The sequence below is a fragment of the Heliangelus exortis genome, chromosome 18, assembly GCF_036169615.1.
Source record: "Heliangelus exortis chromosome 18, bHelExo1.hap1, whole genome shotgun sequence".
Taxonomy (NCBI): Eukaryota; Metazoa; Chordata; class Aves; order Apodiformes; family Trochilidae; genus Heliangelus; species Heliangelus exortis.
Genome location: NC_092439.1, coordinates 4,707,656 through 4,734,144, shown reverse-complemented (window position 1 = coordinate 4,734,144; position 26,489 = coordinate 4,707,656). Strand labels below are relative to the sequence as shown.

The following is a 26,489-nucleotide window of genomic DNA, read 5'->3' as shown; positions in this document are numbered from 1 at the left end:
TAGATTCTTAGAATCTAGTGGTTTATTTCTTCTTATAAACATTTTCCTACTTAGAGTTTAGTTAAGAAAACAAAATAATAAGATAAAGCAAAGAAGGGCAAGCCTTCTATTTTAGAAGTAAAGGACAGGTTTTTTTTTTCTTGGAATGACAATTCTCAATTCTCCTGATCAGAAGGAATGTACTATGAATAGTTAGCCCAGGTTACTTAATGGTATAGAGCATCTGTCACTAATCTAAGTTGGTCTAAATCTGTCAACATCTAGTCATTAAAAGATTCTTACATTTAACATGTAACAAAGCTGAATTGGCCATTTTACGAAGAACAGAAAATAAAAGAATTCAGGATTAAGATTTATGGCATAAATTTTAAGAAAACATTTTAAGAACAGAAAGATATTAATTTTCTTAAAGACTTCACTTCTAAGATCATATTTCCTTTCTCTTCTCATACTATTTATTTTTAAAACAGGCAATAACACTGTGGATAACGTTCTGCTGTGTAGCAATAAACCATAGAACTGAATTAAGTATTCCTGTCTGAAAAAGTATAGCTCATAAATACAGAAGGTACAGAGATTACTATGGAGCTATGAGTCAGTCTGGAGGAGTCAATAGTTGCAGTCAATGAGATACTGTTTCTAAATGCACATCATCATTTTTGTTTGCTGTTATTTTTAAAGTATTTCACTGGAGCTTTACCTTTCTACTACATTATTACACATTTTAAATATGAAGCCAAATCATAAACTCTGAGTGTAAACTCTGAAAGAGGATGACAATCAAATGCTCTTACCTCATTTTGGAGGTCACGGATCATTTTGCTCTTCCTTTCCATTTCAGTCTTCAAAAAGTTAATCTACAAGTTGAAAAAAAAGTTGAAAATACCTGAACATCAGTTTAACCAGGATTTATTTTTCTCTCTACTCACAGCTTTGAATAAAGAACCCCACGCTTTTACTCATATGTCAATTTGATATAGACCACAGTTAATTATTTGATAGATCTTACATTTAGACTGATATTTACTGGAAGACTTATAGTCAAGAGAAGAAAATTGATACACATAAGTAGGCTTTGTTTTGCATCAATAAATATAGTGTTTATTTTTCACAATGAAGTCCCATTCTTCAGAGTATTAAGAATTTTTACAACAGCATTACTGATTTTATGATCTAATTTTTTTTTTTTTTTAACCCTCTAAGAACAAAATCATAGCAGTTTTCTAAAATAGTTATTTCATTTCAGTGCTACAGTTCTGCCCCTAATGGGATAAATTCCTGGATTCTGAACAGCCTTACCTGTGGAATAAAGTGTATTACATGTGAAAACATTCAAATTGGGTCTTCAGTTCTTATTTAATTCAATGACCTGCTTTGGAAAGTGGATATTCCAATTTTAGTTGTAAGAGTGAATTTAATCAAATACAGGTTAAAATCTTGTTTTTACAAATCAGTCTTAAGTGTCTTTCAGGACAGAATTTTTCTCCTGGCTTATGGAACACAATGGGAGAAAGGAGGATGCAATTGTAACAACCAGGATTCAAAGAATACACTTTCACTTTGAAAAGAGGATGCTCTTAGATATTATAATTAACAAAATTCTTCTCCCAAGATACACCCAATACCCTAATGCCACTTTCTTTCCCCCATTGATGCAAAAGCCTACCTGTGTGCACAGGACACTACAGTTTTCTGACACTGCAGTAGACTTGTTAAGAAAAACAAAACCTCTGTAAGAAAATAGATTTACATTAAAGAGACAATGACCTCGAGATTAATGTTTTGGATGTCACACAGATAAAAAATGACAGTGATTCTGCATGATGTGACAGCTGTTCTTAGAATCATGTCCACACTCAAGCAGACAGATGTCAGTAATTTAAAAACCATCACTGGACTTGACATCATTCTCATCTGTATCAAAAGAGAAGGCAGAGAACACTCTCATCACTTGAGAGAAATTTAGGTGGGGTGTTCACTGGACCAGGGACAACGGTCATGCATACATGAAGCTTCTACTGCAAATTCTTCCAAAATTTTCTCTAAGTGGTTTGGTTATGGAAATACTAACTACAGATAATTTATTCAACACTTGCCTAGCAATAAGGTTCACAAAGAGTGATATTTAGACCATATAAATTCTTTAATAAATATGAAAGTTTTGCACAACCATAAATAAAGGTCACAATCAAAATACGTAATGAGGGAAGAAAAATAACCAAGTAGTCACATTTTGGTTTTGGCTTTTTATCTGCTCAAAAGATTTGCCAGCTACCATTAAGTATTGATAAAACAGTATTATAGTAGATAATAATTATTATAGTACATAGTGTACTAAAAGAATACAGTGACCTCCCTTAAAGAGTGTTCCCTTTCCTAGTCCTAACTCTCAAGAGAATATTATTATTCCATCAAAGCACTTAACTTCTAAATCTGGTTACACATAAAATAATTAAACAGATATGATATCCAATTTATTGTCTGCATTCCCCCTATACACAGCCTGTAAGTATCAACTTGGATCTTCTAGTGAAGAGGTATTTAAGACACCACAGTACTTTTAATTTAACCAGCAATTTAAGTTAGTTAAACCAGGTATTTTTGTTGATTACTACTTATGCACATGTGCATCTGGCATGGGTATCTTATATGATTAATTAAAAAAATGTAGAAGTCCCTTTCTTTTTTAAAAATAACACCAGTATTAATTAGAAAGCTTTCACATTTTAAGAGCATTTTAAAGCTCTTCTGCTAAATCTCTAACAACTGAAAATCACTTAGTCATAAAGTATAGCTATAGAGAGCTACATATGAGGGTTTTATATGGCTTGGCTAGTGAAGCTAATATAGAGATAACTCTGTCCATTTAAGTGCATTTATGTCTGCAATTTCATGCTTTAAGGCAGACTTGTCTGTATGGGACCATTTGCCTGATGCTTTCAGTCAGCCAGTCCCAAGGAAAAGGCACAACACCATTTTCCAGAATAGATGTAAAAATTTTACTGTAACTCACCAAATTCTGATTGCATAATAAACAAGAATAGACATTTATACCCAGCTCAAAATTAAAAGGCACAGAAACTGAAAAATTTGAACTCAGAAACTTTGTGCATCTCTTCCTCTTTCCTACCCAACTCTTTGTCCTTGTTTGACATTCACCCCATTCCAAGTGTTGGCTGCCTTTAATTACTATCCAGCTGTAATTATGAAATACATCATGAAAATATATTGGTGTTCTAAGTCTGAACTTTTCAATATTAAGCAAGGACACTGCTTCTGTCTCCTGGAGACAGACATCCAAGGTACTCAGAGCTTTGTGTGTTTCCGAGCTCATTACATTTATTAAAGGCAACAGCTTCCATCCAGTGGCCTTTACTCACAGCAGTTTGTGACCTTGAAATGTTCAAATTAAATTTTCCCCTATTGAAATACCGAATGCTTTAGCAGATGGCAGTGATCTAATTCCTAGAGTCAGACAATAGTTAGTTATTCACTGCAGATGAAGGACAGAAGAATAGCAATGTAGCATCATTACCCCACAGCCTAAACTCAGCTGTGTGCTCATTTGCTTACCTCCAGACATCTTGTACCTTGCTCAGGATTAAGACATGAGCAATTAAGATGATATTGCAATACATTCATTAATACCTAACTATTTTGACAGTATCTGGAAAGCCTAACATTCTCACTATGAATTTCAAGTCTGATTTTCAAGTTGTTGTGTAAGAATTAACTCCAAAAGACAGAGAAAGCTGGTTAGGCCGTTGTCTAAAACACAGGAAGTATCTTTTCCTTTGGGAAAAAGCGTTTTATACAAGAGCTGTCAAATACTTTGAAAAGCAAAGCTAAATATATTTTTGCCTACCAGGACTTCTTAGATTAATGTATGTTTTAAGCTGTAAGTCATATATTAATTAATAAAACAGATTTCTGTCAAAGAGACATTTAGGAATTTAAAATCTACCATAAGGGCTGTTACTAAACAAAATAAATACTTCTGAAGTGAAATAACTGCCTGATATTTTATTACAAATATTGCAGACTGTGATGTTTTTTAAGATTCTTTTTTGGTAGTGGACCTCTCTCAGTTAAACTCCCCATATTCCATTAGTCTTTTATTACAAAGAAAAACTCTACTGATTGCAAAATAACCATATTGTTTATTTTTAAAGTCATGCATAACGTGTTACCTAATTCTCAATTTTCATTGTGAATGCTGAACAACTGGGAAAAAGGAATTTACACATATGTATTTTCTCCTTTATTTTGACAGAAGATACCATAATAGTCTTGTCAAACAATTCCAACTCTACATCTTTTTAAAAATTGTTAGCATGACATAAAATACCAACTAGATCAAAATGTAAAAGGCAGACTAAGCTTACTTTACATAGCAAAAATATTTAGCATTTCCCTGTCATCTTTATTTCCTCCCTCATCCAGAGCTATTCAGCTCTCTGTACACTTGAATTGCAGTTCATAGGAAACAAGATTCCTGGAAAATTCAAGGTAACTCCCTAAAACAATAACTACTTCTGATGATACGAGCAGTTGGCATCAAGTACAGTCAAGTGGAGGTGTCCTCCTCCCAAAACCTCCAAGGGGCTGTTAACCTCATACAGAAATACAGAATCACTACTTACCCGATTTATTAAAATTCCCTGGAAAAAAAACCCACTTTCAAGTTACCTGTGTCATATGCCCTCCTGCCTCTTTAGTAATGAAAGTGAAAATTAGTTCACAGTCTCTAATCCTGTTGCTGGAAGAAGTGGTTCCACTTCACATTTAGAGATGGAACTTGACATTATTAATACATTTTTTCACTGCATAACAAGTTATTATAAATTGTTTAGGCATTTGATATTAAATGCAGAACAAAACCCCTATGACAACCTTTATCAATTGCTAAAGAGAATGATAGCTTATTTAGAATTCTGTCTCACACAATTTAATACACGTTGTATAACCAAATCCAGAATGGTGCTTCTGACTAGCAAGCTTTACCTATTTAAGAAATGCTTTTTGACACACAAATAATCCATAGTTCTAGTGTGAAATTGTAGAGAAGCACTGTCACAGCCCTAGCCAGACTCTGCAAGACTGACCTTTAACTTTGCAATATAAGAGTACTCTAAACTTGAAACCACCTTTATCCTAAGTAGTATTCTTCTGCACATTTTACTATGCTGGCATAGTAAATATGAGGCATAATTTTTTCCAGTTTGCCACATCTTTTCTAGAAAAGACCTGTCCCAGACAGACTGATGCTCTTCATGTTAGTGCTAGAGATGCAGAAGACAATGGATCCAGACGAGGAGGAGTGCTCAGTCCTGCTAAGGGTCCCCAGATCAGTCCTCATTTTGATAAGTAATGTAAAGGACAGGAATATCTTTACACCTATTTTTTTGTTTCCTCAATTCTACCCTCAGAAGCTGTTACTACCTGGCAGCAGCTCTGCTGGCTGCTCTCTGTACCCACCAACAATTCAGCAGATCCCCAGAAAGGCCACTTTTTAACCATTCTTGACCTCTCCAGTCTTAAAGGGATAAAAAGATGGATATGCATTCCCAGCTGAGTTAATAACATAATTTCTGATGAATCATTTGAGCAACAGACAGTGAGGAGTCTTGCCACACATTGCATGAGACCTGAATGCCAACTGTGATCTATTGCAGTGGCATCTCCTCTGTTCTCTTGATTTGCTCAGAGTCTTGAAATACTTCCCAGGTTATTTTTCATGTAATTTGACTTCATTCTTGTAAATTCTTCCTTCCACTTTTGCATTTACCTAAGAAAGAACACCTTCAGGCAGGTGTTCCCTGTTGAATACATGCAGCCCATTAGCACACAATAAACATTGCACTGTGCCTCCTTGGCAAGTGCAGAAAAGAAGTATGTATTTCCAACCCTCTCCCTCCCAGTGTTTTATTCCTGTGGCTTTGAAAGAAAGCTAATTCTATTCTTATTTACTTGGATGAAAATCAAGATTTACTTCACCAAATCCTGTAGAATAAAAGGTGCTTAAATTGGATTAGAAACAAGACTCACAATTCATTATAGAAGTATTAAACTCAAGCTCCCATCCTCTAGCTAGGCTTGCCTCAAAGTACCTAGACCTTCTTTTATAGCATTCATATTCCTTTCAGAAAACCTTCCAACTCATGAAAAAAACAAGTGTAAAGTAACCCTGTATGACAGTAATAATGTTTATTTGTTTATTTCCTTTTCTATTGCAGTTTTCATCAGAAGATCCTAAAGTACTTTTTGAATATTTACTATGCCTCCCTGTATTGATGAGCTACATTATATACATTGTACCCTCAGGCATAAGGAAACAATTGTCACAAACTAAGGACATAGTTCTTTCCTCAAAATCAGTAGCAAATTTAATATTCTACTGTTGGGAAGCTTTAGAATACAGCTCAAGTATTCAGTTTCTCTAACCAGCTGACACATTCCCAGCCAAATTCTGTTATGGCCTCAAAGGGGTTTTTTTCTTGGTTTCTTTAAAATATTTTTGCTTACAGTTAGCAGTAGATTTTGTTTGATTTGTTTAGAGCAAATACTGGATGCTAAGGTGTAGACTTAATCTACACAAGGCACTGCTGCCCAAGTTTGAAAAAGCACTGTATCCCAAAGTACAACAGAGCCAATAATCCATTCACCACATCCAAGATCTAATTTAAGCCACAGCTGAATTAAATAACAACATATGTTTCCACCTTTAATTTGTAGTAGAATACATTGCACTGATAAAGCCAGTGGGGACATGTCTGCTGAACTGAAAAAAGAAAACTCTACATCAGTATGTACCAAGTACTTAGCAGAGAAAACTAGGTTCTTGGTGTTGCATTACAAAACTATCTTAATACAAGTCCAGGTTTTCTTTGTTTTATTGTTTTCTGGATACATATATTTAGAAAGACTCCAAAATGACATTATTCTTTCCAAGTTCAATGCAGCATTTAGTTTAGTCTACTATTTTTCTCCCCTCAAAAACAAAAGAAGGGTTTATTCTCTGGACTAAAGTATGGAAATCCACTGAGTATAATTCATGGAGAATAGGTAAAACAGTCTCTTGACCCTTCAGACTTTTTAGTGATAATATTAGATCTACTACAGACAATACCAGGCACTCTATCTGCTTGCTGAAAATCAGTAGTGATTCCAAAAAGGCCAGTGGATATATGGCAGTGTAGATTAGTATATAGATGAGACAGATGGATTTTTCCTCATCAGGAAAAGAAGCTGGACCCAAGTGCCCAGAAGTGTACACACACATCTCCAAATCCCCCAGGAATTAGTGAAGGCAGGGATCTTGACATTCTTGAAGATACAATGTTTTTTCAGCTTTATTCTGAAGGCTGTAGAGTACTAACAAATGCTTGAAAAACAGGTTTTTTTATCTGCAAAGTTATTTGAGCTAATGACAAATTCTCAAGGCAGAAGGATTAACAAAAAAACAGAAGAAACAAAGAAAAATAATGAAAGGACACGGAATCCACTCACCGTAGCCTGCTGCTTTTCTGCCTTCTCTGTTGCCTCATTAAGCTGCTTCTGAAAGGCTTCCTGAAGAGATTTCATTTCTTCCCTAGTTTGTTGAAAACACAGAACACAAATGTCATCACGAGTGTCCACCAAGAAAGAAATCTTCAGATTCAAGAAAAAGTACCTATAATTACTCAGAGACAGATGTACTATATCTATATGTCTTGCTAATAAAACCATAATAACCCAGTGAGCTCTAGTGCCAAAGACAAAGATCATTTGTGATGGAAACTGGCCACCTTTTACAGCTACTGAGTACCCTGCTGTGCAAAACATCTGCCAGTGGATAATTTCTAGCAAAAAGGATTTGGCACAAAAAAGTGAGGGCCAAACTGGAAGTGCACTAAATCAGTAAGAATTAGTTTATACCTACTTATAAATAAATAAATAAAATCCTGATGAAATTCAACATGCACCTGACTTTTAATACAGGGAAACAACATGAGATGTGGCAGGAGATTTTGGCATAAACAAAAAACAAACAGAACAAGAGGGTAATGGCTTGGATTGGGCTTTATTTCAATCAAAAAACCCTTTTGCATCGCTGATGCAGTCAAGAGAATTTCTCCAAATTATGAGGAGTGCAATGGCTCTGCTGGCCACCTCTGCCCACAGCATGTGACACACCTTGGAGCTGGGGCAGATGAAAAGAATGGCATATTTTGGAGCAGCTGCAGAGCTTTTGCAGGGCTGTTTGTATGGATAAACTTTCATAGAAGACCATCACAGAGCGGGGTATACAAACAAGTTATAATTTAGTCCAGCAAAAACTAAACTGGAATGGAAACCATCCAGTTCATAGAGTAACAGAACTTGTGAGCTTCTGGCTCAGCTTTCTTCTTAGCCAGCAGCTCTACTACTTCAGCAATTTCAGCAGCAAAGAACAGATTGAATTGAAACAGAGATTCAGCAGCATGAAACCAATGCACCATCAGCACAACACAGCTCCCGTATCGTATGAACAGATGTGATCATTCCAAAGTGCTGATGGTGCACAGAAAAAAACCAAAACTTGAGGCATTGTAGTAAGTGACCATGTTTTACTTGCAACTTGGGAAGTATTGGAGAGTTCACACAATAGGGATTAACTAAAGGAAATCTAATTTGAAGTCAGCAGAACTATATCTATTGACAAAGCTGAGATGCTAGCACTGTGAACTTTGTTGTCTCATCCATCATTGCTGAGAATAATCATAGAGCTCAAAGATCAATCACAGCTCAAGTTTTTCAAGGAAAGTGGGTCATAAAATTAATATTGGGATAAGAATTCTGGTTCAAATGCAATAAATTTAAGTATAACTGGACTCACTGTTCTTCACTTAATCCACATGAAGCAGCGCTTGAGGCTCTTAGCAAATAAAATGTGTCCCTTCATTAGGGAAATTATATGAGGAGAATTCAGTCTTTGGCACAATTTTAATATCTGCTTCTTAGACAACTTCCACACCTCTTTGCACATAAAATCCAATAAGCCTGTAAACAGCTTTCAAGTATCCACAGTACCTCCAAGGCGTTTTTTTGGAGCATATTGTAAAAGCCTTTTGTTCTCTGAAGGAGGGTGAAGGCTGCTCAGCAGCACTGTGCACTGCACCCATCCAGCACCCATCTCTGGGAACTGCTCTTGGCTGCCTACTCCAGAACTGACTCCTTCACAAGCAAAAGCTAACACATATTTTTGGGTGGACCTTGAGAGGCTTCAGGGAATGATTTAAGGAGGAGAACAGAAATACTTGTAGTATGTAGTAAAGTTTTACCTGAGCAAACTTAATTTTCCCATCTGCAGCCAAGATCTATTTATTCAATAGCCCACTAATACTTTTAATTAATCTCTCTACTTCGTAATAGCTGCACAACAATCAAACCATTATAAAAACACCTTCATGTATGAAAGATGGAGTCAGTGACAAGGGCATCCCATTTGATGCTGGGTTGTAAACCTTCAGTTGCAGCCAAGCCACATAAGTGCTCAGTGTTCAAACAAGACATTAGCTCAAGGCTTGATTTCATCATTTAATAGATTTGTTTGGAATACCTGAAAGATCCTTATGTATCTGATTCCTGTTTACCCTACTGAAAACTTCTGTGGGCATTGTGTTACGGATCTTATTTCTTGTGTATTGAAGAGCTAAAGGTCATTTTATCCCAAGCCTTCTCTATAGCAATGCAATTTTCTAAAGAAAAACATGAAGTATAGATTCATTCATTATATAATCTTATTTCAGACAAAGTGATCCCTATATTAGTTATATTTTCTCATTATTAAAACTGTACTAATTATGATATTTGCTGATCTGAATTCCAAGAATTAAGAGAAGTAGAATGATGAGAGATACTTGCAAGGATGCACTAGGGAACCTGAGACTAAGGACTACTCTGGGAGCTTGAATTCACAGCCATGGAAGCTCATTATTTCTTAAGTGCTCAATGAATAATTTTAAGTGAACACTTCTCTCCCCTAACAGCCTTTCTCACAAATATCCAGCACAAGTAATTCTACATCTGCACAGTAACTACTGATCAGTGTGTAGACTACAGAGTCTACATTATGAGACCTGAATAAATATACAGTATCATCCCTAAATTCAAAGATTGAGATATTTTAATAATTTAATTAACCAGGCATTACCATCCACAACTCATTTCCTAAAACTTCTGATTTTATGCTTTTTAAGAGAAAATTTCAAGACTAAGCCTTGCTGAGAAATTCAAAATCCCCTTCTTCAGCAGATATCCCACAATAGCATTTTAATAACTTTTCCTGCTCTACGTCCAAATGCAGCAAATGCGTCCTTTGTTTCAAAAACTTCCCAAAACAGCATTCCCTGCCCTCATTTTACTGTTTTAAGCAGCAGTCTCTGGAACAGAGTAGTGTTTATAGATTGAAGTAAAAGGAAAGATGGAATTTCCTAGACTGACAGTTTGCAGTCTGGGGACAGGAAGGGAAGAGGGGAGCTGGGGTCTTACCTTTGCTTTTGGCCCATTTCCAGAAGTTTCTGCACATCATTTTTGGCTGATGCTTCACCATTTTTCAAAGACTGGTAACAAAGGAAGAAGTCTGTTACCAGAGAGATCTTTAATGTTATTCATTGGTAAAATGATTAACGTGGTCTTCTTTCATAAAATGTTCCTGGTGAATTACAGATGTTATCACTTGAGAGAAACAGAGGAGTAGCCTGATTTTCCTTTTACCATAACTCAGCACAGCTAGACTGTACACTGCTCTTTTTCAAATATTAAATTGGAGCTGATCTAATAAAACAAGTAGATATAGAAACAAACAAATTACTAAAGGCATTAGGCTTGTATGACAAAGATAAGTGTGCGTATACAGAAGATAATACTGCAGATCTTTGTCTAAATCTGGATCTCTGCAGTGGTGAGTGTAAAACATAGTAAACATAGTAAAACATAGCAAAATTTTACCAATTTTACCTTCAACTGTGCTGCATAAGAAATCACCCATTTGAAAATATTTTTGTTATTAGGCAAAGCACATTTCTCTAAAGAGTAAAAAAAAAAAAACTAAAAATTCAGGAGTTCACAATAATTAGAATGACAGAAGCCTGGAATATAAGACAATATAACAATATGCTGGGCCATTATTATTCTGTGAACAAATAAAGGGGTGCTACTTCTTATACTTTTCCCATCTAGATTATGTCAACCTGAAGATAAAAATGCAATGTGAGAAACGTACTGTCCTTTAGAATATCATGAAATACAGAGCCAAGTCTCAATTAGTAATGAGTCTGAAGGTTTTTATCAGACCAACAGACCATATCTGGAAAAGACAGGCATGCTCTTAAGTGAACATTTGGTAATTTCAGGACCTAGAATCCAGAGCAGGATTTTTAATCTATTTTTCACTCAGAGGAGTTTAATTGACTCCAGAGGTTAATCTGACCATTGCCCTTCCTCATGATACAGCAGAACCCACCAAGTTCAGTGCAGAGATGTCTCAGCTCTGGCTGCTGGCTCCTCCAGCACCACCTGTCAGCTAACCCTGTAGAGCCTTGCCCTGGGGTAAATCCAGTCAGTCCCTTCAGATGAGAGGTCAGGTGGGTAAAGTCAGCAGTTCAACTGATGTCAACTTTTTTTTTTTTTCTTTTCTTGTTCTATTATTCTCTATTTTTATTTTTTCTCTCCCCATTTTTATTGTTTTGGGGGACAATTCTGCCCAAGTCACTAGGATTACATTTTCCCTAAAAACATTGTTTGTACATGTTGTATGAGAACAACTAAACAATATTTATTCACATACTTAAAAAAAAAAAAGAAAAGAAAACAGGTTGGGTTAATAAATAGGTACCAACAGGAAAAAAAATCCTACAGAAACAGAAAGGAACCTAACCTGGAGGTTTACTTTAATTCCCTCAAGTTCTTTAGAAGTCTTCGACAGTTGGCGAAGGATATTGGTCCTTTCCTTGAAGACTTCTTTGAGCTGTCTTTCCAGTTCTTCATAGCCCTGTCTAACACAGAAAATAAAACCATGAGATATTCTCAAAACATTACTCAGTGCATTTGAAAACAGCTCTAGTTCATCAAAACTGAATCATTTCCAACACTCATTATAGACTCCATATGTAGGAAGGTCTGCCTGCTCACCTATAAAAACAACTTAATTTCTCCTGACCTAATGGGTATTTTATATGTCATAATATATGTGTTTTATATGTGTTGCATCTGAGTTTATGAATTTTCATGGTGAATGGTGTACAGCCTGTGACAAACAGGAGATTGGAAGGGTGAATTTAACATGCATGATGGTATGAGTGAAATTCTTTTGTTTTAAATGATTTTCCATGGAAAAAAAAAAATCAAACAAAACTTTGAAAGTATAAAGTTTTATGATACTCAGGGTAGTGTCCCACAGTTTGTCCTTACTTAAACTGTCACAAGGAAAGTAAAATCCTCTGCAGACAGTTTCCTACAGCAGCATCTCTAGTTTGTTACCACCCCAGCTTTATGTGATTTTAAGGAAGGTACAAACATTGCTGTAAAAGAGCTGACCCACCTCAGCAGTAACAACATTATGTGTAATCAGCCTGACAAGCTTCAGAGAATACTCCAGTTTTAATTTGCTGATGAACAGAGATCAAGGAGGAATAAAGCAGTCGGGAAGTTTCAACAGGGTCATCCCTTCTATTTCTCTTTAAGCACCACAAAAAAGTGCATTGGGCTTGATGGCCACTTTTGCCACCCAACTGCTGTGCTTTTGTTTAAAGTTAAACCTGGCATGTAAAAGAAATTATCTGCAAGTGGAAGCACTGTGGTAAGGATTACTTTAAAGCAACAAGCCCTCCAATTCCAGTTTAGCTTCAGGATGTCAAGGCCATCTGTCCCAAACAGCCAGCAAAGCTCTCCCCTGGGTATTCAGAACTCCCTGGTGTCTTTTAAATACTGACATCTACCAACATGCATCAACCAGGACATTTCCCCAGTTTTAAAATGAAATCTGATATAAACTATGTATGAGCTTATATTTACCTTCCTATTCTATTTTATGCCACACTGGGGAGTGAAAAGCAGACAAGAAGCCATCAAACTTACTACTGAGAGTCACAAAGTAAATGAAAGCCTTGGAGTCATCACAGATAATTTAAAAATAAAGGAAAGAAAGAGGGAGATACAAAACACAATTGTCACATGTATTATCTATTAAGATTCCTGAATGTTTTAGTTCTTGAGAGTAGGATCTGAAATCAAGCTTTGTCTCAGCACTGTGCCCAACAGCAGTGTCCCCATGTACCTGAGGACAGTAAAATTCAGCTCTGAACCTGTTTGATAGCAAACAAACCCTCTGTCCAGCCCATCTTTTTTGGTAAACCAGTGCAATTCAAGTGAAGAAAGATATATTTGTATATATAGAATCTAAGATTATTTCAAGGATTCTTACATTCCTCCACAAAACTCACTATACTGCTACTTCTACACTTTTTTAGTATTAAGAGGATTCTCAGGATTGGCTTTAAGGAAAGATCTATGGCCAACTGGTTCTCTTATTCTTACCTTCTTGAATTTCAAATACCCAAATTTTGGTCCCCCATGTATTTAATAAGCACTCTTTGGAAGGTTTCACACAATATATGCAATAGAATTTTAAGTATGGAGATACTAGAAGTAAGTTCACTTTTCCACCCTGCAGCTGGGCTACTTTATGAAAAGCACAGTGGTTTTTCTGAAGCTAATGTTAGTCTTAAAAGAATATATACATATATGTGTATATATATATATGTATATATTTCCACCATGACATAACAATATTTCTTTCCTATTTGAAAACACACACATCACTATATACATACATAATCACAAGAACAGAGTTTTCTTCTCATGAAAATCAGCAAACTCCTCTGAATTTGATTAACTAACAAGGAGATAATTTGGCTAATTAAAAAAAAACAAACTACAAGATGTAAAGCATTTGGACCAGATGGCAACAAGACATAATCAGCATAATTCCTCTGAATTCAGAGGAGATTTAAACTGAAAGAACACCTAACCTAGGTGCCTGAACAAATCCTTTGGAGGATGGCATGATCCCTCACCATGTGGGAGAGAGTAAGAGAAGGAATTTTAGTAGCCAAAGAGTGAAATGCTAAACTCAGTGGCAAATCATGTGGGTGTGGAGGGAGAGTAGATTCTTGCAGCCAGAAAAATACACTCAAACCTGAACAATCTACTTACACTGAACTTGGATGTCAGTTTGATACCACGGGATAATTCTGGAAGAAGCTGCCTCAGTGCATGTGACATGTCACCAATTTACCACCATGAAACCCCAAACACCACGAATCCCAGTGGCTTTCTGAAATCTTCCAATCCTCAAAAACTCTCAGGCTTCTCTTCTTGTTTTGCATTCTAATTACAGGTAGCCAAAATAAGTTTAACCAGCTCCTAGGGAAACTCCACTCAGTAATTATACACAGATTAATTCTGCCCTCTGAATATGAGGTTACACCGGGTATAACATTCTGCAAACCAAAGTGTCATTATCAGCATATGCACCTGGCATTAAAATGAATGTTTAGCATTTTAGCACATGAATGTGCTTTTTAAAATGCTCATTATTAAACATTTAGCAACACTCTGAATGTTAAGGTCTCCTGTAGTACCCCAGTCCCAAAATATTTTTATTTTACCATCAACCTGCTGATGTAGTGTCCACGTAAAATCTCATATATTTTCCTTTATGGGAATGATATTCACTTACACTTTTAAGCTTAATCAGCTGCTTTGACTCCCCTATTATTCTTACAGACATGATCTAATGGATTATAGTAAATATTTCAACAGATTCTAATTTTCAGCATACAACAGAGACAAATGCCTACTAGATAGAAAGACTTGCCCCAGAGATTATCCACCTCTGATTGTTATTTCCTTAAATATTAGAAGTTGAGCTTTTAGTCTTCAAAATAAGGATTGAGTTTGTTTCTCAATGAATAATATGTACTATGTCAGGACAAAGTAAAATTGATTTTGTTTTCCCACTAGGTTTACAAAGCCTGTCTCTGAGATGAAACTTATAAACATTTCAATTATTCATGTTACATAAATGTCCCGGGCTGAAAAAAAAATAAAAACCAGCCCTTAAAACAAAAGAGAAAATTGAAATACAGCCTGCAGTCAAAACCAAACTTAGATAAAGGTCTCTTTCATCAAATCTGTTGTCAGTTCTATTTCTCAATCTACTCTTTTTTAAAACAACTTTCCTGCTATAATTACAATTAAAATCTTAGTGCATCCTACAGTAAATTCTAAGAAAATTAGATGAGATGGTCAGAATGTCACAGCCTTTTGGGTCTGGATATTTTTTTAAAGCAGTCATAGTTGAGAAAGAGTAGATTGCATTTCTTGTTTTGTTAGTTTCTATTAGTTTAGATAGTGTGATATGATTTGAGTCAAATCTGAATTAACAGTGGAATTTGGAAAGTCATATAAGCTTATTTGTTGATATATAACATATTATATAAGCATATAAATTGACCAGTAGATCCAGCCCTTGTCAGAAACAACCATTTGCCATACTCACATGGCATTTGTATGAAATATTTTGCATTTGGGCATTACTTAAACACCCTGTTTCTGACTGGGGAGGGGCAGGGAAGAAGAAAAATGATCACAAGACTTGGGGATTGAGACATAGAGAAATTATATTCACCTGATCTTCACACTTAGTGCAAAATATATAAAATTCCAACTCATTGGAACTTTAATAGCCCACCAAATGGTAGCAGTGTGGTTTTTTTGTTTGCTACACAGCAGCTAGAGAATCACCAGACCTTTAACATCTAGTTCTTCTAGTTCTAACACTCCTTCTACATAAACCTGAACAATCCAGCATCTTTTTGGCAGACTCTTGGCTGTGTAGAATCACTGACTAATCAGGGAAAAGCAACTGCCAGTGTAAAGGAGCAAAAAGATTTCTGAAAACTTGCACCTGGCCCCAGGAAATGACCCAGCAAGTTGAATCATCATGTATAACATTAGACTGAATAGAGTGACCCAAAAAACACACCCACAAACCTATATTCAGCCACTGAAAAGTGCACAGCCCACAAAACCAGAGACATCACGAGGAAGAACTGTACAGTCCTCTGGGACTGACCCCACAGAAAAATAACTTTTCCTCCCAAACATCCAGATTGGGGGTTAAAGCTTTTTCCTTCAAGCTATGATGCAGTGGGCACTTTTCCTGGAGCAATGAATCCTTGAGTTTATACAGCTGTAAAACAAAACACACATTCTGAAACAGAAGTTATTAAACCCAACTACCAACTGTATTTCAACTACCCAAACACAGAATACATAAATATGGACTAATTCTCTATGTAGACTTGGCTTTTCACATCAGTTTTGCAGATTTAGTCTTTAATAAGAAATCCATTCACACCAAAGCCATTCTATATCCAGTATCTACCACTACCCTTTTCCAGTCCTGATATTCTACATTTCTGTCATTAATACTGTGTTTGGTCTGATTTTCTGCTGCACAGATAACACTTTTGTCTATGATCTCAGTGTAACTACCCTTAAATAGAGCACTGTTACATGAATCTCCTCAGAAAACCAGCAACGCTTTTTTTTTTTTTTTTTTTTTTTCAGCATCTCTACAATATGGTCAGTTTAACATTTCTGTCTCAGCTAGTTGTATAATTTAATCTTTTACTTCTTTTGAAACTTTACATTAAATTCTGCTCTTTAATAAAAAAGACCTTAGCAACATCAGGACATATAGAGGAAATTTCACACTTTTTTTGGTGCAAGCTGCTATCTCAGTTGACATAAAATTGAAATATTTCTACTTTAACCTGAGAAAACTGTCAATGGGTATCCTCTGAAAGTCTATTTCACTGTTTAATAACTTAGTTTAGCAAATTTCATGGATCTGCTATAATCAAGTTTCAGAAATGGAACTTGAAGAACTTTATTAACCCAGAGGCAACAAGATAAGAAATTAGTCCCAGATAATTTGATGCTATATACGTAACCATGCACACAGTGTATACATATAGAAAAGTCCACATAAATGAGATGCATGAACCTAGGGCTAATGTATTTCTAGGCAGAGACAAGCCACAGGAATAGTCTAAATTCAAGCTCAAATCCTTTCATCAAGCTAAGAACATGCATAGTGAGATTGCCTGACAGGAGGATCTACATTTGCCAAAGTCCACGGAATATTCCTACTGGATGTGGAGGGGTATGAGGTCACCAAGTTAAATTAATTTCCTCTACTCTATTCCTAAAAACAAATGTGACTTTTCTTAATAATAAGCTACCCCCTTTGTGTCATGTGCCACTTAAAATTTAATAGCACTAAGTTAGATTTATTGCATTAATAAACCATTTAATGATTTTTTTCTAAATGCGTAAGAAAATAATATTTTTGAAATTAACAGCTTGGGAAGTCAGGATTAAGGTGATATTAGTAGTTAAGGGACATGTACTTGACTAACCCTTCATTTACCATCAAGCACCTTCTATGTTACTAGGAATTACATCCTGACTCCTCTGAATTACTCAGAAATGCCAAGAAAAGAACAAGGTGGCATTGAATCCATGGTCTAGAGACCAAGCATTTGTCTGGCTTACAGAAAACACAAGTTAAATGCTGATCTTGGTATTTATTAGGGCAGGGAGAAAAGCCAAAGACACAAACAGTGTGAAAAATAGTCTTCTCCTGTATTTATTATTATATTGCCTGCAAGTCAGCAATACAAACTGCAATAAGAAAATAGTTGTGCCTGATGCTAGGGGAAACTGCAATCTCTTCACTGAAGTGAATGCCACAGATTCCTACTCAAGGCAGCCCAGGACATCTGCCCTTGTGCTCCTTCAGCACAGGTGTCCCATCCACACGGCTGATATGGGATAATCCCTTACATTCTGTGATGTTTGAAGTCTTTCAGACAGGGAATAGAGGAATTTGGGACTGAAGGACTCTCTAACAAGATTTGCCTCTCCCACTGACTGCAGAGGAAGCTCCCACCAGGGCTGCCAACGTGGGCTCCATCACTTCCAGGTTCCCATCCTGGCTCCCAGACATCAGCAGGAAATTTGGAAGTTGATTCTCCTGACATTGCACTGTGGGTCTTACAACATTAAAGCCTCATCCAGGGGAATACCACAATCTGTCTTGGACCCTTGGTAAATTTTTTAAAACTTCCTGGGGGCAACTTGCTTGCAGTAAACCTCCTTTTTCTTAAACCATCTGCTAGATAATGATACAAAAATCCTGCAAATCCCTTCAGAACCCTTTTAAATGGCAAAGCAGTAGGAATATTCAGTTTTACCTGGCAGAATGATTTCTAGACACCTGTTTTACTCAATCTGGCACTAAATGAGAAAAGTGAAACACAAGCTCCTTGTAAGGAATGCAGAAGTCACTTGCTTGGCAACTCTTAGCAGGTCTGTCCTTGGGGCTGTTCTTCACCCCTTTACAGTGGCATTACAACAATAAACAGATTAGGAAGAAACTATTATACACCTCATTTTCTGCCAGAAAGGACAACTTGGAACAATTTACCATTACATTTTTCTATATGGTGTCAAGTCACCTTTAACCATGTTCACACACACCCCCACCATAAAACCAGATTATTTCATGGTACTACTATCCTGTGCTTCTGCAAAATAAAGGGCCATGCATTCTCCAACTCATTTCTAGAGGATCTTAAATGCAGTAAAAAAATATTTGAAATAATCCTTTTTTATTTTTTCTGTTTGTATTCTTTTTATTTTTCCTGTTTTTATAGGCACAAGGGTAATGCTGTTCCACTGGCTCATTCAGGATGACTTTTTCACTTCTGTAGCTTCCAAGTACAGAGAGTTATCCAGAAATAGCTGTCTGCAGAAAACATTACAATATATCACAGTATCTATCCACTTTGTGGCACTCCTTTCAACAGATGATTTACAGAGCCATGTATATAATTTGAACACTTCCATATCCTGTGAAATGCTTCTTTCCTCTTCCCTGAAAAATGTACTGAAACTCAAGTTAAAAAAAAAACCAGAAGTGCTACATTGTAAGTTAAGTAACAGCTGCTATTCCCATTGGACTGATCCCAAAAGCCATATTGATTTTTCTCTTTATAAAGCCTGTATAAATTTAATCTCCATACAATTAAACTTAATCAAATGTAATTGTCTAATAAAAACTTCCTAGGATATTTATATCTTGATGATTTATAGTAATATATCTGGAAAAAACAGAATAATATAAATGGACAGATTCCAATGGACAGCATGATAGAATAGATCAGCAAAACAGGCATGCTCTACTTTTTATATTGGATCTATTTATAAACAATTTTATCTTCAAAAACTTGGATATAAATTTTTGTTTCTAATAGAAATTTTAGGCTAGTAGGAATGATGCTTATTCATCACAGTGTTATTAGTCACCCATTCTGAAATTTATCTTCCTAGTGTGGGGGACTTAGGTGAGATTTGGACCAACTCAATGAAATCTTGATGGGGTCAGGATGAAAACGTGATGGGGTCACAGCTTCCATTGGAGTACATGTCCCCAGTGAGCAGACAAGAGAGTCATGAAAGAAAAGGAACACCAGAGAATGAGACCCTACTAACCTCAGTGCTGTAACTGGACTAAACAAGAGACTGACTGCATTAGGACAAGCTTCACATTCATCACCACCTCCACCCCATAAGTTTATTTGCCTGAGATGCACCCCAATTACCACCTCAATGAGTTGGCAGAGTCACATGGGGGAAACATGGAGCTTTCTCCAAGGGGACTCAGTGACCTTGATGATACTCTGGGTCTATCTTTCAGCAGTTTCAGGTATTATTCTGCTCTTATTTTTTGATCCACAGACCAAACCAAGGCCCACAACACTGGGTCCCTCTGAGCATCATCCTGTTTGCCAGGACTCGCTACTCTCAGTGACTCAGCTCTTCATCCAGGCAAGGTCGTGATGCTCCTATGACAAGGAGGAAGGAAAAACTAAAAGATAAACTACAAACTTTAATTGGACACCAATTCCATAGCAGCTTCATCTTTAAATTACTTAGAACAGTGTGAAAATTTCACTGACTTTACCACTTTTCTTTTTGCTTTTCAGAGATTCTGTGGGAATTACAGATATCCGAGATGTTTTTCAAAGGTCACAGTATAATTTATAATAGCATTATCAAGTGCAAATATAAGTGTTGCTACCCTTCAATCTTTTTAATTCACTGAAAATACTTATTTTCTGAATACATCATGATGAGAGTTACATGGGGACGGAAGAAACTGCTAAATTTACCATATACAGAATGCAAATCAAGTGCTAAAGAACAATGTTCTTATCAAGTTCCATGCAAATTTATGTTTCCTGTTGAGAAAATCCTGCTGAACTGCTGAAATGCAGCAATGTTAATAAGCAGATATAAAAAGCAAATGCTGAAAACAAACGGCCATCTCACTTCCTACAGATTTTCCTTTTCTCAGATCCTAACTCTTCCCTCAGCAGATGCTTCCATCAGCAGCCTGCACCTGGCATGGCTCATAGAATGAACAAAATATCCCTCTTAACTTCTCTCCAAACTTTCATCAGATTCCCAGCAATAGAAACACTTCTAAACCTGCTCAGAGAACACCAAAATTGACACAGAGCAGCTGTGACCATAGATTTGTTCCTGATTCTCACTCCATATCTGCTCCGAGTGACATTTCCAAATGGATTCTCAGCACCAATGGAAGAAAATGCTTCAGAGCCAAGTTCAGCAGGACACTGAGTGAGATCCAAGAATGTCCAAGAATGGTAGATGGACAAGCCTGTAGTTCACCATATATGCAATCTAAGGAGGATGGTTCAATATATTGAGTAGCATTTCTCTTCTAAAAAAAAGAAGAGCTTCCTTCACTCTGTATTCAGCCCATTTTTACTAGGTCGGGACTAAACCAGATGTAAATTTATGAAACTCTCCATACTTGTGGCTTTTCTTAGCATGACTATCACACATTTCTTAAGCTTTGTATTGTCTTTTGTGATACACACTCAGGTGATCTCAAAAACCTCCATAACAAAACTGGAAAGAGGTGGCTGTAGCACTACTGCAGCAGTGCTGTGATCATAGAAATTCATCCATTTCCTGCTGGAAAGATTTCCCAGATTACCAGCATACCAAAACACATATGATTTCCAACTACCAGTCTATAAATATTACTGCAAAATTTAAATTTTCTGAAGCATCCAAACTATCATATTTCATAATGGTTTTCACTTATGAAATTAATATAACAAAACAGTAATGAGTTCCACTCAAAATTTTTTCAGGAATTTAATTAAAATTTGAGCAACTTGAGGCACAATTTTAAAATAACTCTAATCCCTTTACTCCCGTCATGTTCCCCCCCAAAAAGAAGAAAAAAGAGAAAAGAAAAAAGAAATATCTAAGACAGCTAGTCTGCAAGTATATGAAAACTGTGTTCCTGAGCAGCAAGAGTGCAAGGATTTACTCACACGTTGAAAAAAGGTGAAGGTCAAACTGCACTTAAATCTCTGGTCATTTAATTAACTTAAATAATTTACACTGGTTACTTTGAACTTTTACTCAAGTTCTCTCTGATAATGGCTTAATCTTGAGGGAGCTAAAAATGTTAATCACTTTTTCTGAAAGAGAACTTAGAAGAGCTTTTTTTTTCTTGTTGCTGGACCTCAGCTAATGCAGACAGGGTCTTGGGGAAGATCCTGTCCCCTAATATAAGTACTTGCTTTAAAAAACCTTTCCCACTGCATCACTGACCAGCAGTCTGACTGAGAAACTGGCCAAGCTTCTTCAGAGATTAGTTACAAATTCCTACAATCAAAGTTAACAGTAGTCAGCCCTTCAGGAGGCTGTAAAGGAGACACTTCTATTTACCCCTACACATTCCAAGAAGGTTAGAAAATGAGTATAACCTACATAACCCAACAGCAATTTAAAGAGTTTATTGATTTAGCTTGTACCTGAACTGTAGAATAGTTTTCTCAAGGGGAATTACAATATGAGATCACTTATCAAGGACAAGGTCTTTTTCAGAGTGATGTATTTTACCTTGTAATATTTATACCCAGATATTTAAAGCAAATATACATAAAAGGTTTAATTAGAGTGAATTATGGTATTATTAGGTTTGAGAAAGAATTAGTTCCTTACGGGGTGAAAGCTTTATTTAACATCACCATTTTATGATTTGTGCTGACTGCAAAATCTGGAGTATTGACTTTCTGGTAATTCTGTCATGGTTTGTTCCCTCCCTCAGTGAATGCTTCACTATTTTGAAAAGAAAAAAAATTAGACAGCAACATCTGCATTTTCAGACCAATTGCTCCTTCCACCTGGTGCACTGCTTTCCATGAAGCCATGAAAGGAATTGTAAGAAGGGGGAAAAAAGCCTTTGTAATACAAGCATACTTATATCTAAAAGTGTGCCAAGCCAAAACACAAGCATTTTCCTCTATATATCTATATCTTGAAAAACCTAACTGAAAATACTTGAAATCTTACAAAACCATGCCTTTCTAGTTATATGTACAACTCATTTTCATGGCAAGGATCTCTATGTATTTCAGTAAGCTCAGAGAAGCAGAAGTGACACAGAGCCTTGATGATATCTTGACAAACTCCCAGCTGGGAGAATTAAAAGAAAAAAAAGAAAAAAAAAAAAAAAAAAAAAAAAAAAAGCCTGCACATACAAAATTACACATTCCTATGTAGATCAGAAGTCAAAAGTGATATTTGTGATAAAACACTTTGGATAAGCATGCTTCAAACTCCCATGCTTCACACATCCAGCTATGCTCCAAGCAACACCCAGCACAACTGTGATTTGTGTGGAAATGCCAGAGTTAGGAGGTGTGAACACAAAAGCACTCTTGAGAGCAAAATTTGGAAGAACCCAGTTCTTACAGGTTTTCTCAAAGCCCAACACATCTTTCACCTGTATCTTCTCTTCCCCTGTTGCAAGACTTGGATGGCATCCACATTTTTCAGGAAGCAATCGTGGTGCTTGTCTGGCAGAGCTTGTTTATGGCACTCACTTCAATTACTGGGACTGTTATTACCATCAAACTGAGGCACAACAATAGCAAAAGGAGGTGGCAAATCATCCCAGAGCAGCAGGACTACTCTGTGACTAAACAGAGATTATTTTTATTTGCACACAGGATATCCTCACCTCTTTGTCAGGTTTTCAAAGAGTATGTATAAGTTGTGAAATTAGGAAAGGGAGTTGCAGCATATTAATTACAGCAAAAAATCAAGTTAACTTCTGCTACAAAAGAGTGGCTGACATTGGCTTCAGTGGAAGCAACATTAGAAGCTATGTGACTTTCTGTTTTAATGAATACCTATGTGTCAATAATTTGTGTTTGCTTAATAGTATTAAAAGTGGTTATTCATTAACACCAGAAGTTGGCTTTAAAAGCAACACTGGTTGAACACCACATCCTTATAATAAATATTTTGTGCCAACTGTTGCCAGGATGACATGAGTCAAGACCTTCCATTCACATAGAAAAATCTCAGATAATTCAGCATAATAAAAGCTAAAGCATTCCAAATAATGGAGTTCTACAGAAATTCTGCTACAGATAAACCCTGTATTTTCCAGTAGCAAACTCACCAGTAACAAAATTAGACAAACTGAACCTTAGCTAAACACCTTGTAGACTTGAAAGGAAGGTACCTTTTCAAATGCACTTCAGCAAAATAGACCCAAAATCTGGGTAGCATAACAGAATGTGTATGACAAACTTCATATCAAACTTACCAAGAATGACAGTGGCATTGTATGATGCTGTGACTACTGTTCAAAGAAAACTCTGAAATTCTTATGCTGACAAATTTATGGAAAAAAACAACAAAACAAAAACTTAGCAGTTTTAATAGTAACTTGCTTTTCTTCTACTGCCACTTCATGACATGAAAGAGCCCCTGGAAGTCCAGGTTTGACTTTATGAACCCAAAATGTGACACATTTCACTTGCTTTCCTTACACAGCCCGTTAGCCTAAGTTGCAGTGTCCTTTCTTACAGGAACTCTTAATTTTTAGGTCATTGTATTTAAAATAGTCTTACTGGTACTGAAGTCATTCTCACTATTATTACAGGTACATGTGCATATGAAACCAGGGCCTGATGCAACATTCTGTCAAGCTGCATGATGATAAATTTTCCAGAGAACTACACACTGCACTCAATAGATCAACTTCTGAAGTTACCCAGATTTTTACTTCAAGAAGGAAAAATATGAGAGGAGGAAAGCACGATACTAAATTCTGTAGTTTTAGTAATTTCAAAAGAATTTTAATTTAATCTGATTTACAAAGTGGCTCTTACTAGAAGAAAAAAAGGAGCAACAAATCTACAGGAGCAGAGGAGAGGGAGCTACATCCCCATATTCAACATCCCAGTTATTAGTGCTTTGGTTTGATTTATATTTTCAACTACTTTAGCTTTTACCACAAACAACAATTTAAAGCAACCAGGTTTTAAAGCACTCATAGTTCTTGCTATGACACAGTAGTTCTTGCTGCTGCTGTTCATATTTTAGGGAATAATTTATTCATCTTGGTAGAAACTCAAAATGCCTCACATGAATAATGCTTTCAAAAAGAAAAAAAAAAAAAAAGAAAACCATTCTCAGTGTATTGGTCTACTTTATATAAAGCAAAATGGTTGTAAGTAAATGGGATTGATGGGTACTTCATCTTCTCACTCTTTAGCTTCATGTGTCACATAAGAAAAGAGCACAAATCCACAGCCTGTACAATACAGAGAACACTTCATGGATTTTGTAACACTGGACAGGGGGAGGTTAGGAAAAAAAGACATATAATGTCAAAATGTTGTTGTTTGGCTAATGAATCAAAAATAATCATTCCACATCACCACTTTTAACAGTTTTTGTTTAAAAATATGAGACGTTTAATACCTCTTATTAGTTGTAAGCCAAACCTTGGAAAGGAGAGAGTTTCCTTGCTGTCTCTTGAGCTTGTTTGCTTTGCTTTGACACATGCAGTTTATTGCATGTGGTAATGCCAAGAATCCAAACATTCCTTTAGGGCAAGAAAAATGAATGTCACACTTTGGTTGACGAACACTTGGGGTCATTACCTGTCTCTCTTTGGGCAAGTTAAGCCGGGAAATAAAGTTTGTGAGACAAAACCCCAACTTGCAAGCAGATCCTGCAGAATACTTCTGAGGAAAAGAGAAATCTGAGCTCCCTAAAAGGACATCAGTTAAAATGGCAGCAGGCACTGCTATGCAGTTCCCTGCTAAGATGCTTTGAGAAACAGCTGTGGCAGGAACACTAATTCCTCCTCAGGACCCTGCCTAAGCACACTGGGAGGAGAATGATGGTTTTGGCATTTTGTGCTGGTGTTTTACACCAGTCCTAAGGCGAGACTACCCACCAGCAAAAGCAGGCAGAGTTGTGTTGAAGGCAGCAGCCTGCTGGCTTGTCTGCAGTCAGACACTCAAGTTGACAAGTTCTTTGTTCAAGCTAAGTAATTTTTTTCATTCTTTTCAAAGGAATTCACCTTTCATGCTCAGCTATTGGAAACAAAGTAGGAGAAAGGACAGGTGGACGGGGAGCAGTCAATTATTTTGTGTTTGCAGCCTGGCGTCTACGTTCCTGAGCCTGAAGCAAGAATTCCTCCTTCACTGCAGCCAATTTCTTAGTACATACACACTGCTTTAACGCAGTCAGTTCCAAAGATTTCTTTTATAACCCATCAATTACTACAACAAACTTTGCAAAACAGTAAAACATCGATTAATATTTAAATCTGATAATTATTTTTCTGTCCACATTCTCCTCAACTTTATTTTTTTATGTTATTGTTTTATTCCCAAATTTTAAAGGTACTGAGGGGCTCCATAATGAAGATGATCCAGGGATGCCTTTACCCCTGGCAGACAAGAAGATTCTGAGAAGGAACCAAATAAAAACCAGCACTTTTCATGTCTGGATTTCTGGGACACTGACAGCTTCTGTTAGCTTCCCAGTGAAATACAGTTCTCTCCTACGTTAGATAATGAAGTTTTTAGGCTCAAAAGGCACTATTCTATATTCAGATGCTACAAATAAGAAAGCAAATTGCTCTGTTTCATCAATTAACAGATGCTGGAGAACAATATTTGAAGCCGATGTCTGTCCTAAGATCTGCAAGCTGGATTTTAGTGCAGTTCAGAACTGGCCAGAAATTAGGAAATTTCTGTGAAAGACATTGGATGAGTCCCTAACATGTGGCTTCTTAGACAGCTCCTCCAACATAATTTACACAGCACATGCAGACTTCTTGGGGAAGGGAAGGGCTGACAGTGATTGTCATAAGCACTCTGCTCCCAGGGAAACACGTGTTGAAATCAATAATGTCCAAAAGGGACTCACTATTAGCAGCTTTTCAGAGCTCAACACTTTCAAGGTACCTTTGGCCA

The 26,489-nt window shown here is 36.4% G+C and overlaps 1 protein-coding gene across 1 annotated transcript in view; it reads right to left on the bottom strand.

Annotated features, from left to right (window-relative positions):
- Nucleotides 1-26,489, bottom strand: part of LUZP2 (leucine zipper protein 2) — a 126,511-nt gene that overhangs the window by 57,804 nt on the left and 42,218 nt on the right. The window contains exons 2-5 of the mRNA XM_071762120.1: nt 11,900-12,017; nt 10,513-10,583; nt 7,510-7,591; nt 795-857 (exon numbers count right to left, since the gene is read on the bottom strand). Of these exons, the coding sequence (XP_071618221.1) occupies nt 795-857; nt 7,510-7,591; nt 10,513-10,583; nt 11,900-12,017 (334 nt within the window). The remainder of the gene's footprint in view (nt 1-794; nt 858-7,509; nt 7,592-10,512; nt 10,584-11,899; nt 12,018-26,489) is intronic.